This window comes from Protopterus annectens, chromosome 1.part1 (genome assembly GCF_019279795.1).
Source record: "Protopterus annectens isolate FY-2018-M chromosome 1.part1, PAN1.0, whole genome shotgun sequence".
NCBI lineage: Eukaryota > Metazoa > Chordata > Ceratodontiformes > Protopteridae > Protopterus > Protopterus annectens.
Genome location: NC_056726.1, coordinates 522,309,839 through 522,323,749, shown reverse-complemented (window position 1 = coordinate 522,323,749; position 13,911 = coordinate 522,309,839). Strand labels below are relative to the sequence as shown.

The following is a 13,911-nucleotide window of genomic DNA, read 5'->3' as shown; positions in this document are numbered from 1 at the left end:
TTCTCGGGATGTTGATCTTGTGGTGACTTAATGTTAGTCCTAGGGATTTAAGGGATCCCATTGGGAGTTGCAAATGTCGAGCTAGGAGATGGCAGTTTGCCGTGTTCCCTAACAGTAGGAATAGCTAGTGCAGTGACATCGATGTCAAAGCCACATTTTGTATAATGCATTTACTGTTGTGTGTGTGTTTGTATTATAACATAGTATGGTGGTGCTATCTGGAGATTCCAAGCAAGTAGTATGACACAGATGTAGGACTGCTAAGCAGATAAGCTCCGGAAAACAGTTTAGGGTTTTCTTCCTCCAATGCTAGTGGATATTAGTACACTGATGAATGGGAAGCCCTGTCAAACTAAAAATTATTGGCTTAAACCTCATGTGCACCAGCATCAGTACTTAGTTCTGTGCCTCAAGTAGTCTCTGAGTGGAAATCAGCATGCATGTAATACAATAAGGTCAGATGGACAGTCTTAGGCATAAAACTTTTAAAAGAATGTAATGGGCTGTTGCAATTGCTTCAGGCAAGCAAGACAGGAAAAAGCTATTTTTCCCCTTAAAATAACATCTAAGGCAAAATAACTGATGGGATACTTTTTGGTTGTATGGCTAGGTTAGCCTAGTATGCACCTATGAACTTTTTGAGTAAAAGTTTAGTTTTTCATATCATTTGGTCAATGTTAGTATGTCCTTCCTTTGGAACATTACCTTCCTTTATTGTGAGCACATATATGAACAGTCATTACTCAGTCATTTTGGAAAAATGCCTCTGCAAGTCAAGTATAGGAAAAACATTTACAGTTTGCTTTCTTAAATGTCATTGCCTTTTTTAAGCTTGGTGTTGGCGAAATGTCTGGATGTTTGTCAGAATACACCACTAACAACACACACACACACACACACACACACACTGGATCCATGCTGCTGACAGCATACCTCTGTTTTATGGCATATTAGGCACCCACTTTGTAACCCTCATGTGTAACATACCTCCGTGAGATGTTTATTCAGACTGTTAATAGAAAATGTACCACATGACATACAACTCCCGGTGGTGGTGATACCACTTGTGTCACTGTGAGGGCCACCTCTGCATTCATGCTCCTCCAAATGCACTGACAAGGGCTATCCTCACTGGCTTGGGTGGTAGTGACCACCCTCCCCAAGGATGGCTTTGTCGGTGGAGCCATGGCATTTGCTGGACAAGGATCGCCCTCCCCAGATTGTGCAAACCAATGATCTCTTTCTATTCCATCAAGCACCCAAACCGCTAGTTGTAACCTTTAAGTTTGATGCACCTTGATCAGCTCTTAAACTGTTAATATAGCTGTCTAGTTTCTTCACTGGCTTTTGACATCTAGAATATGTAATACAACTATTCACTCTGGTCATCTTATCTGCCTTCCGGAAGAATTCTTGCTGCACTATAATGTTTAATGTAGATGTGACAAAAAGAAACTACAGCTGTTGACTGTCACAGTTCTAGAAGTTTCTAGTTTCTTGTAACAGTATTGGATGTGAAATTTGTGGTTGCCCCTATTTATTAAAGATGGATATATTCGTGATACAGTTCTGTGATTCTTCCTTTACAGCTTTCATTCTTCACAAATTAGAGGATATTGGTACAGCTGCTTTCCCAATAATTTCACCTGAGGCTGCAAACTTTCCCTTGATTTCTCTGTACTCAGTCTTTCTTCAGTTTATTAATCTGGCAGTCTCCTACAGTTTTGTCAAAGTAATATTTCTTTCCCTCTGTCTTTATGATTTCCCTTCGGCATTCCCTTTATTTTATACTATTTTTTTTATAAATCAGTGATGTAAGTGAAGTAGTTCATTGGTTTTCCAAACTTTTACCTAGTAACAGTTGAGCCTGGTGAGTGACTTGAGTCCCTACAATGAAATACTCCTATACTCCCATAATTATAAGATGGCAGGTGTAGCTGTTGCTGCATCAGATTTTCCTATTTAAGTAGTTCTATGTGTTCATTAAAGTGGGGATCCTGTAGATAGAATGTTGTATGTCTGAACTTCTACTCCTGCACAGATCGTTAGAATTGCTGATTTTTGTACTGCAGGCAGTTAGATATTGTGACAGGTCTTCAGATGTTGAGAACATAACATTTATTACAGTAATCACACTCACACTTTTATCTTTTGTTAATTTCATGAAACTTGGAATCATAATCTACACACACAAGATGTCTGCTTCAGACTTTTACACACCTGTGGGCCCTTAACGCCACAGATTCTTTGCATTTGCTACTACTTATGCTGTCATTTCATTCTTTGCTTTTTTGTACACACAATATGACACAGCTCAGCTCTACTTGTTCTGAACTGAAATTTATTGACCAATATACTACACCACGCCGTCGGTTATTGATTTATTATATTACATTTCTTGCACTTTTTTTGAAACTTTTTTTTTTTTTTTTTTTTTTGCTCAGAAAATCCTCACATCCCGAACATTTTCTCACAGGCCATACAACCCAAATATATTGAAGTTTACTTTGTTTTTTTTAAGTGCTGCAGTCATGGAACATTATGTACTTTTTATTTTTATATTCATGTATTTATAGCTGTTGACCACTAGTATGCACATAACTCTTTTCCATGCCTTTTTGTCTCAATGTTTCGAAAGTATCTTTAGAAGTAGGATTGCACTGTGTACCCGCATGTAGTTTAAATTTAACATTTCATTTATTAATTCTAAGCATTTCTTGCTATCACTCAAGTTTGCCTCTTGACTCATTGTTTCTAATGTACTTGCAGATTTCAGTCTTTTAACTATTTTTCTTGATAGTTTTGCCAGTAAACTGTTACTGATCATTGTCGGGTAAATTCATTTGAGCAAACTTGGCTTTTTTTAGTACCTGCTTGGCAGATGATTCTTTCTAACACAGCTTTTGTGAGAATGATTTAATGTGAGAGTACGCTTCTTGACATGCCTATAGCTACAACTAGTATACAGGACTTGAATCTGAATTGCACCATGCTTACTTTGTGCATCATGACTGTCTCATATTCCAATGTATTTGTACTTTATTTTTTGCCTTGTTACATGGCTTGGTTTCATATTGCAATCTTCCATTTCCTTGTTATTTTCTTTCCAGGAAATTGTAGTCTGACTTACTGCATCTTCATCCACCACTTTGATAATGTGACATGTGCTTCTATTAAAAGCTTGCACCTCGTTTGATCAGTTCATGTAGTGTAAACTTTTCTGGTCTTATTAATGAGTCAAGCAGCTCACCAAATTCACTGTCTTTGGCTTAAAGTTTTAGCTAAGTTACTTAAGCATTTATAGTTTTGTGGTATCTTGTGGTCTTGGAAAGAATAAATAGTGAATGTACAGCACTGGTGTTTTGTATTTCTCATCTTCTAAAAGGAATTGTAATTCAGTCAAAAAAAGAAGAGGAACTAGCTTGCACGGTATAAAAACAGACTTTAATACAGCAAGACAGCAGTAAAAATCAGAAAAGCGCTTTCACACCTGCACTCAGTGATTTTTCAGGTCTAGCACAATGAAACAAGAATAACAAATAAAAAATTCAATTAAAATTGAAAACAAGTCAAGATCATCGCTTCAGCCCATTTGATTTTAATACAGGTTTCAGTGGAACATGGTCATTTGACCCCTAAATACATATTCAAGCTCTCTGCTGGATTTATTGCAGCTTATTATTGTCAATGCTAACACATTCTTATCTTAAAAAAATTCTCTCTACTTAACTTTATTATTATCCACTAAATTAATAAATTATTATACACATACAAGTTCTAAGGAGTTATATTTTTTTGTATCTTTCCTTTGTCTTTTCAGTTTATACAGTATGTTTTGGCAATCTGATTAATGAAATGTATGTGGCATTCAAGTTGGCAACAAAGAGAGCTTTTCTTACATTTATGATACATGCCACAAGTTCAGGTTATTCTTGTCCAAGCGACAAATATGACTACAAATTAATGGCAAATGGTAAACAAAAAATGGATTAATCCTAAGATAGCAGCAGGTATCACTTAGCAGAAAATGGGGGTTGCAATTTTAATTAAAAGCTCTTTTAAGGTAAATGTTATTGACTGATATAGATGCAAATGGATATTGCTATTATGTATTTATAAATGCAACATGTTGGATAATCCACTTGTATTACTGAATGGTTATGTTCAATATCAATCTAAATTCATAGTACAAATTTAAAACATTACTAAAGAGTTCAAAAATCATTAATTATTTTTTTTTGGGGGGGGGGGTTGGAACACCGTCTTAGATCCATAGAAAGAACCACTAGTAGATTTAGATTTTTTGGCAGGAATGTGACCTCAGCAATTCTTGAATTAAAATCTAAATAAGTATTATTTTGACAGTCTTATAGTTAACAGCAGTCAATCACCTAATACCATCTCTTCTCAGAACAACTTACTTGGTCATGCATAGATTTATTTCTAATTTCTAACAAACGTTTTGAACAAACACACCTGAACCATCACTGAATTGATTACAGACCCTGTAACCTTTTCAGATTATTCCAAACTTTCATAAGTTCTAGATTTAAATTTATGGAAAAAAAAGAACAAGAAAGTAAACTGTATTTGGACACTGAACCCTTTATTATTAGAGGAAGAGCAAGTTATAAAGGAACTAGATTTGTTTCCCATCCTTATACTCACAATATTTCAACATCTGACATGGGACTCGCATGCAATGGGCTGCCCTTAAAGTATAAATTAAAGGAATATTGATTAGTAAAGTCTTGTACTACAAAAAAACTAAATACAAACAAAGAAGTGATACAATATTTGAGATCTTGAAGTTGAGCTAAGCAATAACTATAGTGCAGATATTGAAATGAAAGAGCCCTTCAACAAGAACTAATTATGCTTTATATGAAGCATCACTCTTGGAACAAAACAAAGGTTCTTGCAAAGTACTCAGAATGGACACAGTCCCCTTCTAAGTCATTAGATAACTTAGTCCAATCAATAATAGAAGTTGATTTTCAGAATAATAAATTTATCTCTAATGATCACATTATAAGGATTTTGAAAACATCTGTACTAAACTTAAAAAAAAAAATAAAGGCGTGTACAGATGATTTAACCCATTTTTTAAAGTCAGATTCAATTTCCCTGTTAAACTTCTGATCATGTCTCAACACTAAATCAACAAATTAAAATATCTGAAATAACTTGGTTTATCAGGAGGAAGAAAAATGAAAAAGCCTCGGTCCAGATGGTTTTACTGCTATGTTTTACAAGGAGTTTATTCATACTTTACCAAAAATCTTACTAATGGTTTTTAGTATTATCTTCTGAAAGGGTTTTTCAGACCTATATTTAAATAAATTAAAAGCTCTTCTTATCCCAAAATCTAATGCTGATTTATTTGACCCAAATAGCTGTTGATCTATCACTTCAATGCATCACAATATGAAAGTTCTTTCATCCTGCATGGCAAATACGCTAAAATTGATAATTGCACAAATTATATCATCTTATCAATCTGGCTTTATCAACTCTTGACAAATTATAGACCAAACCCTTTCTTTGGAATCAATACAGTATTTTAATACTTACTACAGAAAGAAGGTTTTCATGCTGGTTTTAAGATGTAGTGAAAGCCTTGGACAAGTCTAATATTTCCTTTTTATTTAGTATTCTAGCTATGTTTGATTTTTCCTGCATTATTTATTCAGTGTATTTAATTATATCAAAAAGCGTCTAGTAAACTAGTAATACATAAGTCGATCCAAATCCATCTATATTACTGTAGGAGTATGGCAAGGCTTCCCTCTTTCACCATATTTATTTAACTTGTACTGTAAACCCCTTTTTCTATATCTTTTTTAAAAACACTTACTATAGCTTTCCTCCATATACCATTTACAGGTTTTGCAGATGACATTATCGTGATTGGGAACAGTGATCTCCATCCACAACCCTTTTTTCCCATCTTTGCACATGGGGTCAGGGTGTCACTTCAGTGACCATCATCTAGAGCCAAGGTTTATACCTAAATATTAAAGTCCATTGAATTACTTGGAGCAATATTTAAATCTAGATTAAACTTAAATAATCTAAGTTGTTTCTTTTATCTTCAGACTACGATCCTGTCAACATCTCTGTTTTAAATGGTATTATTAATTCTGCATTAAAATACTTGAATACTTGGTTATTTTATAAAATTGAGATACAAAGCAAAATATAAAATCAAATTTTCTAAATATATGGAGTAAATAAAATATCTGTCAATGTTCAGAATTGAATTTTTTTGTCGAAAGTGGTGCAAGTTAAATGAATATTTCCCCAAGTTATTTTATTATATTTCTCATTATTTCAAACTATCCCTGAATACAGATTTAAGAAATTAAGTCAAGCCTAAGTAAGTTTATAGGGTATCTGTGATGACAACTGTCTGGGCCAGTAGTCAAAAAGCCTGAATCGTAACAATGACACTGGAGAGTGACATTCACTTGGAATACAAATGGATACACTCAGTATTTCCAGATGCAACTCTCTGCAACCAAGTACAATTTCTCTTAAGAGCACACAGGTAATGCAGTCAGCTTGGGGTATGGGTTTCTTTATATCGATCTCCCTACAGGTCCCCAGTAAGGCTTGCCACTGGTACAGCTGAAGGATCAGGTCCTCAGCCAATTGTCCAAGCCAAGTCCTCCAGCACCCTCTCTGTGAAACTAGTGCTTTGTGTCCCTGCTTTAGGTAGCTCACGCACACACACACACACACACACACACACACACACACACACACACACACACACACACACACACACACTCTCTTGGGAAAGGCTGGCATAGATTTACCTGCTCTGCCCACTTCTGCCCAGAGTATAAGGTAGTTATCAGTGCCTCCAGACACTCCACAATCAGCTACTCTAGGGCCCTTAGCAAAGGGTGTCCTATTATTCTGTGTAATATATAATACAAATGGTAGTAATTGACCATGACAGCTAGGTCCCCACAGTGTCACCAGATAAATACAAGCGCACTCAAAGGTTAGGTTAGATACTTTCTAAAAGGACCAGACACAATAAAAGTTTAAAATATATTTAATAATAATTAGAAGAACATGAAAACACTGATTATAAATTTACAGTAAACCACAGAGTTCAAATAACAAGAAATATTGAAAATAACTTTGGACAGACTCGGACAAATAAAGAAAACCAATATCTAAACTAAGCTTAACCTTATTTTCCTGACTTAATCTAGGAGGTTTACTACTCCCTACTTTCTTAACAGAGCAAGGCAGATGATGTGGTGAATGATCCTTTTTGTTGTCAGATCCAAGACAGAATACTCTGTACTGAGAGATTTCCCACTGTAATATCTGAAACGTAATTTCCAAGATGGCTGACAGAATGACCTCATCTGGTCACCTGACTCTAGGTTCTCACAGTATCCCCCTTTGAAGCTGAGATAGGAATTTAGCATAGATGGCTATAAATACGCACCTAAATGTTTATGGCAGTGCCCTCGAGCCATGAAACAATTAGAGCACTTTCCTTCTTGTTTACAGAGGCTATTAAACAATGGCCTCTCCCAAACCTGCTGACTCCAGTTCCATTCAGCACACTGGTTTGCTGTGTTTATGGCTTAGTAGCTAATTTAATTTCAAGGATTTTCCAAAACTAACTGGACTGAGATTAACTGCTGCTCTTCCAGTGTCCTTTGTTAACATAAATACATACAGTCTAACATGTATATTCCTCCACTCTCCAGCAGGACCCACTGTTGATACATTTTTTTTAACACTATCAACTTTACAAACACATTTTGATTTACAAACGCCATACAGTTCTACTTCATTTGTAGCATAAGTATTTGTGCAAATCAGTTTGATATTCAAATACCATACAGCTCTAATACATTTTTAACACAAGCATCTTTTATGAATCAGTTTGATATTCATAGGGCATATCATTCTTACAGAACTCCAGCTGACTATGCTGGCACTAGCCCATATCATCAGAGTACCTTAAGACAGTTTGAATCAATTATGATTGCCTAGTAGCCCCCTAAAATAAATGGTAGAATTAGCATTACCAGAGTTTCAATTATGTTATTTAATTCCCAACTCTATTTAATTGTTTAAAATGTTAATACCTTTAAAAATAGCTGGCAACCATTATGGATGAGACTTTTAAGAAAGATTGTAAGTGTAACATATTAGTGCTTCCTCTTTTACTCAAAGAAGACCTCAAAATATTTAAAATCAATTGTATTATTTTAGAACTCTTCACTTATTTTTCAAGAATGAATGAAACTTTTTTAAATTTAACTTCCGTTGCTCAACTACTCTGACCCATTAACTTGAACCCTAACTTCAGGTTTAATGAGATGATTAATATGGTTGATTTTCTTTTCTTGAAAGACAAAAATTATATCAAAATTTCCTCTGTTAAATATCTTCTCTAAAAGATTTCATTAGGTTAATTTTAAAAAAAAATATATGAAATTAATTCAGATTCCAAGCACAGATTCTTCACAATAAAACAATTCCTAAGAAGTACAAAATTATCCAAAACTTCAGATATAATTTTCTAACAGATGAAGGAAATTGGATAATTCCCTAATGGACAGTAAAAAAATAGGAAAAGCCATAAACTGAACATTGTGTATCCCAATTAAAAAATGTCTAATATACTCAAATGATTATCACTTAAAAATGCATACATGATCCTTGCAAAAATTGTTGGCTTTAATGCATCCTATCCTTCACACTGCACAAACTGCTCTGCAGAGAATGCTGACCTCTTGCATATTTTTTGGTCTCTCCCTTTCTCAAATAGACACGGGGGAGTCATGGGCAAAACTATGCAAGATTGGGCTAGGTAATATTCCTTGGAACTGTCAATTAACCATTTTGTACATCTGTCCAGTAGGACTAAATAGTGCTGATTTAAAAAAAATTATTGTGTTCACTCTAGTGAAATATTACATTGCTACTATCTGGAAGAATAGGGAAGCAGTGTCATAGGAAAAGGTTCAAGAAGTTGGAATTAAATATATCAAATCCTACAAAATAATTTACAGTAGTAAAACAACAAAAGTACATAGTTCTATTTTTAGATGATTTGGTATGGATGTTACTTTACCAGTTACACCTAATGTGCCTTTGTTAGTCTTGTCATCTGTAGACTAATGATTTTTTTTGTTTGTTCTATTGAAACTTTGCACAGAGCTTTTTCTGTTATCTTATTAGAAACTAAGGCAGGGTTGGAGTTGTATATAGCCAGTAAGTTTTTTGTAATGCTATCAGAATGACATATCAGAATTATCATTTAATCATAATAGGCATTATTATCCTAATTTAATATATGTTGTTATATTCTAAATTCTGCCTGGTTATGCAATATAATATTTTCTTAAAATATATTTAAAAAAATATGACAGAGTACAGTGCAATTTCATTTTCTTTTTTTGTTTTGAACTCCTTAAAACAACTTCTCATAAATACTGAAAACATGTTTAAATTTATGAAAAATAAGACCTGTAAAAAGCACTTAACTATTCTCCACAGAAATTCACATAATATGGTGCCCGTAACTTGGAAGCTGAAGAAAATCCAATCCCACATAGGGAAGAATGGAACCTTTTTGAAAAAATGTAAATGCAGGCAAAAAAAGTCCTATAAAAATTGCATCTCAAAATGAGAGTTTCTGACCCAGGCCACAAACTGGCACCAGAAAACTAAAATATACCTAAAATATACCTAAAGCTAAACCAGAAACCTGAAATAAAAACTTGTAAAGTGAGCATATATCGGTATTTAGAGTAATTTAGTAAAATACATTTAAATTAAACAACATTTCTAAACCATCTGTTTTGAACAGGAGTATGGTAAATAAATTGGTAGTAATCCCTGATCATTGCTGACATTAATGTTGGTATTTATTCTTCAGTTTGATGGTTAATTTTTTGTTAATTATGATTCTTTGCATCATTAAATTTGTGGTCGTCTAGAATTGCTTTTAGATGTCAGTTCTAAAATCTTTTCTCAGATGTTTTAAATAGGGCTGTTGTAATAGCTGGGAATTAATACACAAGAAAAATTATGAAACTGGAATTTTCTATTACTGTTCAGAATTTATTTTTATGCATTATGTCACACTTTGTTCAAGAGAACCTTTACATTGCCATATTTCGTATGAAGCACCTTTTGTAGATTTCCATTTACAGCCATTTTGAGTTTACGTTCACTTTGTAAACGTAATTTGCATGTGCAGTTTTATATTCATTTGCCTTGTTCAAAGCATTAGGTGTCAGTATTTTAAAATGTAAAGTTAAAAAAAAATATTGACAGGGATACTCATTTTACATCCTTCATTTTTCCTGAAAATACTAATAAATCCTGAATCTAGATTGTCAGGAGTATTGGGGAGAGTGCATTTATATGGAGTTTGAGTTTGTCATTTTAGGGCAAAGCATGCATTTGCTGTAAAATTTTGTGTATTTATAATAATGTCAATTTATTGTGCAGGGTGATGTGTTAGTCTTCCCCTGAAAGTCAGCATGTGTATGCTACACATTCTATGGCTATGTAGTTATGCTCAACTCCTTATTATGAGATATTTGGAACTTTTACTGTGTCCTCCTGTTAAATTGTAAACTCTTTCTTATGTAATTACTCTGCAGTACTACCAGGCTGTGGCTGAAATGGGTCCTGGATGAGTCTACTACTCTGGTGTGTATCTAGTTTGTGTGCATGTCCTTCTATAAATATCTGCTTCTCAGTCTTCTCTGAGAATGTATGAACAGTATTACTATGTACTGTTCATTGTATCGGACCAGCTAGATGTGTGCTGTACTCTGGTCAACAAAAGCATAACGTAGCATCTGTATTTTGCGTATGTGTAAGTGTACTAAATTATAATAGACTCATTATTGTGACTGGAAACTACATTTAAAATCATGGGTGCAATTCCCGAATTTCATTTTAAGAAACATAAAATCAGTGTTGTGCACTGCAAACGTTTTAGAAGGTATTACCTTTCACTTCACCAGCACTGAGTGAATGTTGTTAAGAATGAGTAGATAGTCTACCACTAGAAATGGTAAGTGAGATAATGCATCCTTTCCCACCTTCTGTGAACATAACTGTAAAAATGTGCACAAATAAAATCAAGAACCAATAGCAGTGGAACTGATAAAAAGTGCCTGATTTGCTTTTAGCAGGGGAGGTGAGGTGGTACCTTTTCAGCAGTGGACAATGCATAGAAAGTGAAAACTTTTCTGGAGAGTTCTTTCAGGTTTTGCAATTCACAACAGTTGTCAAGATTGCAGCTGTAAAACTTTACTGTTGCACATGCAATAAATGCTTCACCTTGAAGTTTAACTGTGTACCAAAGGAAATGTAACTTAATATTTGTCCTTTTTACAGGTGTGCACCGGCAACTATGTATTCATCCCATATATGGTGACACCACTTAACAAAGTGTATTGCTGCGAAAGCAGTTTCATGAAAGGACTGACTGAGCTTATGCAGCCGAGTTTGGAGTTGTTGCTGGGACCAATCTGTTTGCCATTGGTGGATCGATTTGCACAGCTGCTTAAAGATGCACAGTCAAGCTCCTGGTGAGTAGCTGGAAACAGTTAACTCAGATTCTTGTATGCATCATTCTAGGTTGTATGGTAATTGCTGTGATGATATATATCACATTTTAATTGTGTAATGTGGTGTCTCTACCCTTCCATATTTGTGATACAGTAATTTGTCATTACTGAGAAAGATGGAAGTTGTAGGAGCAGGGTCAAGTTTCCTATAGCACAGGGGCATTTGAGAAAATCCTATCTTATCCGATAGTGATTTTGTACTCTTATTTTAAGTTGTTATAGTGAATTGCATGAAATGCATATTGACCAGATCATTTGACAAGTTTTCCAAAAAAAGTGAATGTTTTTGTAGTATTAAAACAGAGATATTTAGGAGCATTTGTGGAAAAATATGCACCTGTAACCTAATTTTGAATTGCCCAGTAGATATTTTATTTTCTGTTCTAGTTTATAATAGTTATCCAGATTACTAAGTAGCAGTACCACTACGCTGTGCTTCCCATTTGATCAAAGGTCATGGCAACTCTTATTGCTGCAGTACCCAAAAAGTGTAGTTTACGTGAAAACCATTTTCATGGATTACTTTTTAGTATGGTGTTCTGTTCATTGTTGTACCTGTTGATATGTTCTGGCTTAGTTTCTGTTCTAATAAGATTAAAGAGAATATTGTTTACTGAATGATTGTTCATATTAGACTTTTACCTTTTCACACTTGTGTTACCATAAAATTAGTTCAATTAATTCAGGGTGCCCCTACATGATGGGTGCAAAAAAGATCCCTCCATGCAAACTATGCTTTATACATTGTTTATTTTTTTTGTCTTGCTGTTTGATGGTCCTTTATTCATTAGGTTAATTTTTTAGTTTCTTTTGATGTGGTGCTTGGAGGCCCATAGTTATGGGAGACTTCATTTACACATGAATGTTCCCATTGTGTGCTTTCATTGTAAAACTGTATAATTGGCAGATACCTCAAATAAAACATCCCATGTTATCTTTTCAGTAAAACTAAAAACATCAGATGCATGTGTCATTTAGTCAAATGTTCTAACTTCAGTGTATCCTAAAACATTACAAAATGCTTTTTAACTGTTAATTAAAAGTAATCTGTACTTATTTTGTTGCAAACTAAGTATGGAAACATATAAGCAAATACATTCAGTTTGACCTCCATTCCCTACTTGTATAAATGCATTAAAACTGCAAATTTAATTTGACTTGCATCTTCTGTTTATTTATGTGAATTAAATGCTATTTGAGCCAGCTCCATGTCATAGAGGAATGGAACCCTGACATTGACCCTTATCTGGGTTCGTTTAAGCAGTCTGAGCACTAGAATAGGTGACCTAGAGGGTAAAAGAATGGTGAGGTTTAGCTGCCTGCCTCTTCTGGAGAGTATATTCACTGGCCCATGTGTTTCATAAAGGATCCCTGGTGGGGGCAGGGAAATGTGATGAGAAATGCCTACTCATGACAGGAGATGGAGCTAGTTGTGTGTGTGTACAGCATCCACAGAAGAAAATTATTTCACTACCCCATGACCACACTTACCCCCTAGACATTTAGTGGAGTATGTGCAACTGAAGATTGTAGTTCTCAGGATAGTCACAGTCATGATGACACGGGAGAAGCTCAAGAAACAGGGAGACACTTGGATTTTGAATGCAGATCCTTAAGAAGAAAAACAATAGCCATGCAGAAAATTCTATTCCTAAAGTAGCAGAAAGTATTCTAAGAACTAAGTCAACGTGGGGAACAGAGAAACGAGATTCTGCCACTTAGTGATGACTGTAATTAGGGATAGAGACAGTAGGCAAGAGGGAGCTGGAATTTATTGGAGAAAACGGGTAAAAGAACCAAGGTATTGGTAACAAACAGAGAGAGAAAGTTAATAGAATGGAAAGAGGCCAAGAATTTGGACTGCAGGTTAGAGATTGGCTTCCTTATCAAGTAGTGATAGAGTATAGGCAGATTGAAATAAATTGGGGAATACTAAGTGAAAGACCAGCAACGGTACATTTTTGAGTAGAATCTAGAACAGAAGCTTCTGTTAAAAAATGAATAATTTAGTAGAGCATACAAAATTTTGCATGAGAACTATAAGAATCAATACGAGGAGGTTAGAAAGGATTGGGAAGAGATTGGATAAGTAATTCACAAAGAAACAATAGGATCTTTGCTTGTAATTGTTTACATAGGTATTTTTATACACGAAATAGCCTCCAGTTTGTTTTTCCTCAGGTAGATAAATGTTGGAGGTGTGATGGGAAGAAAGAGGTAAATGGGTACATATTTTTGGAAGGGTAATGAGCTGGTAGACTTTAAAGATACTGGGTGA

The 13,911-nt window shown here is 34.6% G+C and overlaps 1 protein-coding gene across 1 annotated transcript in view; it reads left to right on the top strand.

Annotated features, from left to right (window-relative positions):
- The window catches only part of MAP3K5 (mitogen-activated protein kinase kinase kinase 5), a 2,923,819-nt gene that overhangs the window by 974,958 nt on the left and 1,934,950 nt on the right, over positions 1-13,911 (top strand). Inside the window, exon 4 of the mRNA XM_044087116.1 lies at positions 11,401-11,594. Coding sequence (XP_043943051.1) covers positions 11,401-11,594 — 194 coding nt within the window. The remainder of the gene's footprint in view (positions 1-11,400; positions 11,595-13,911) is intronic.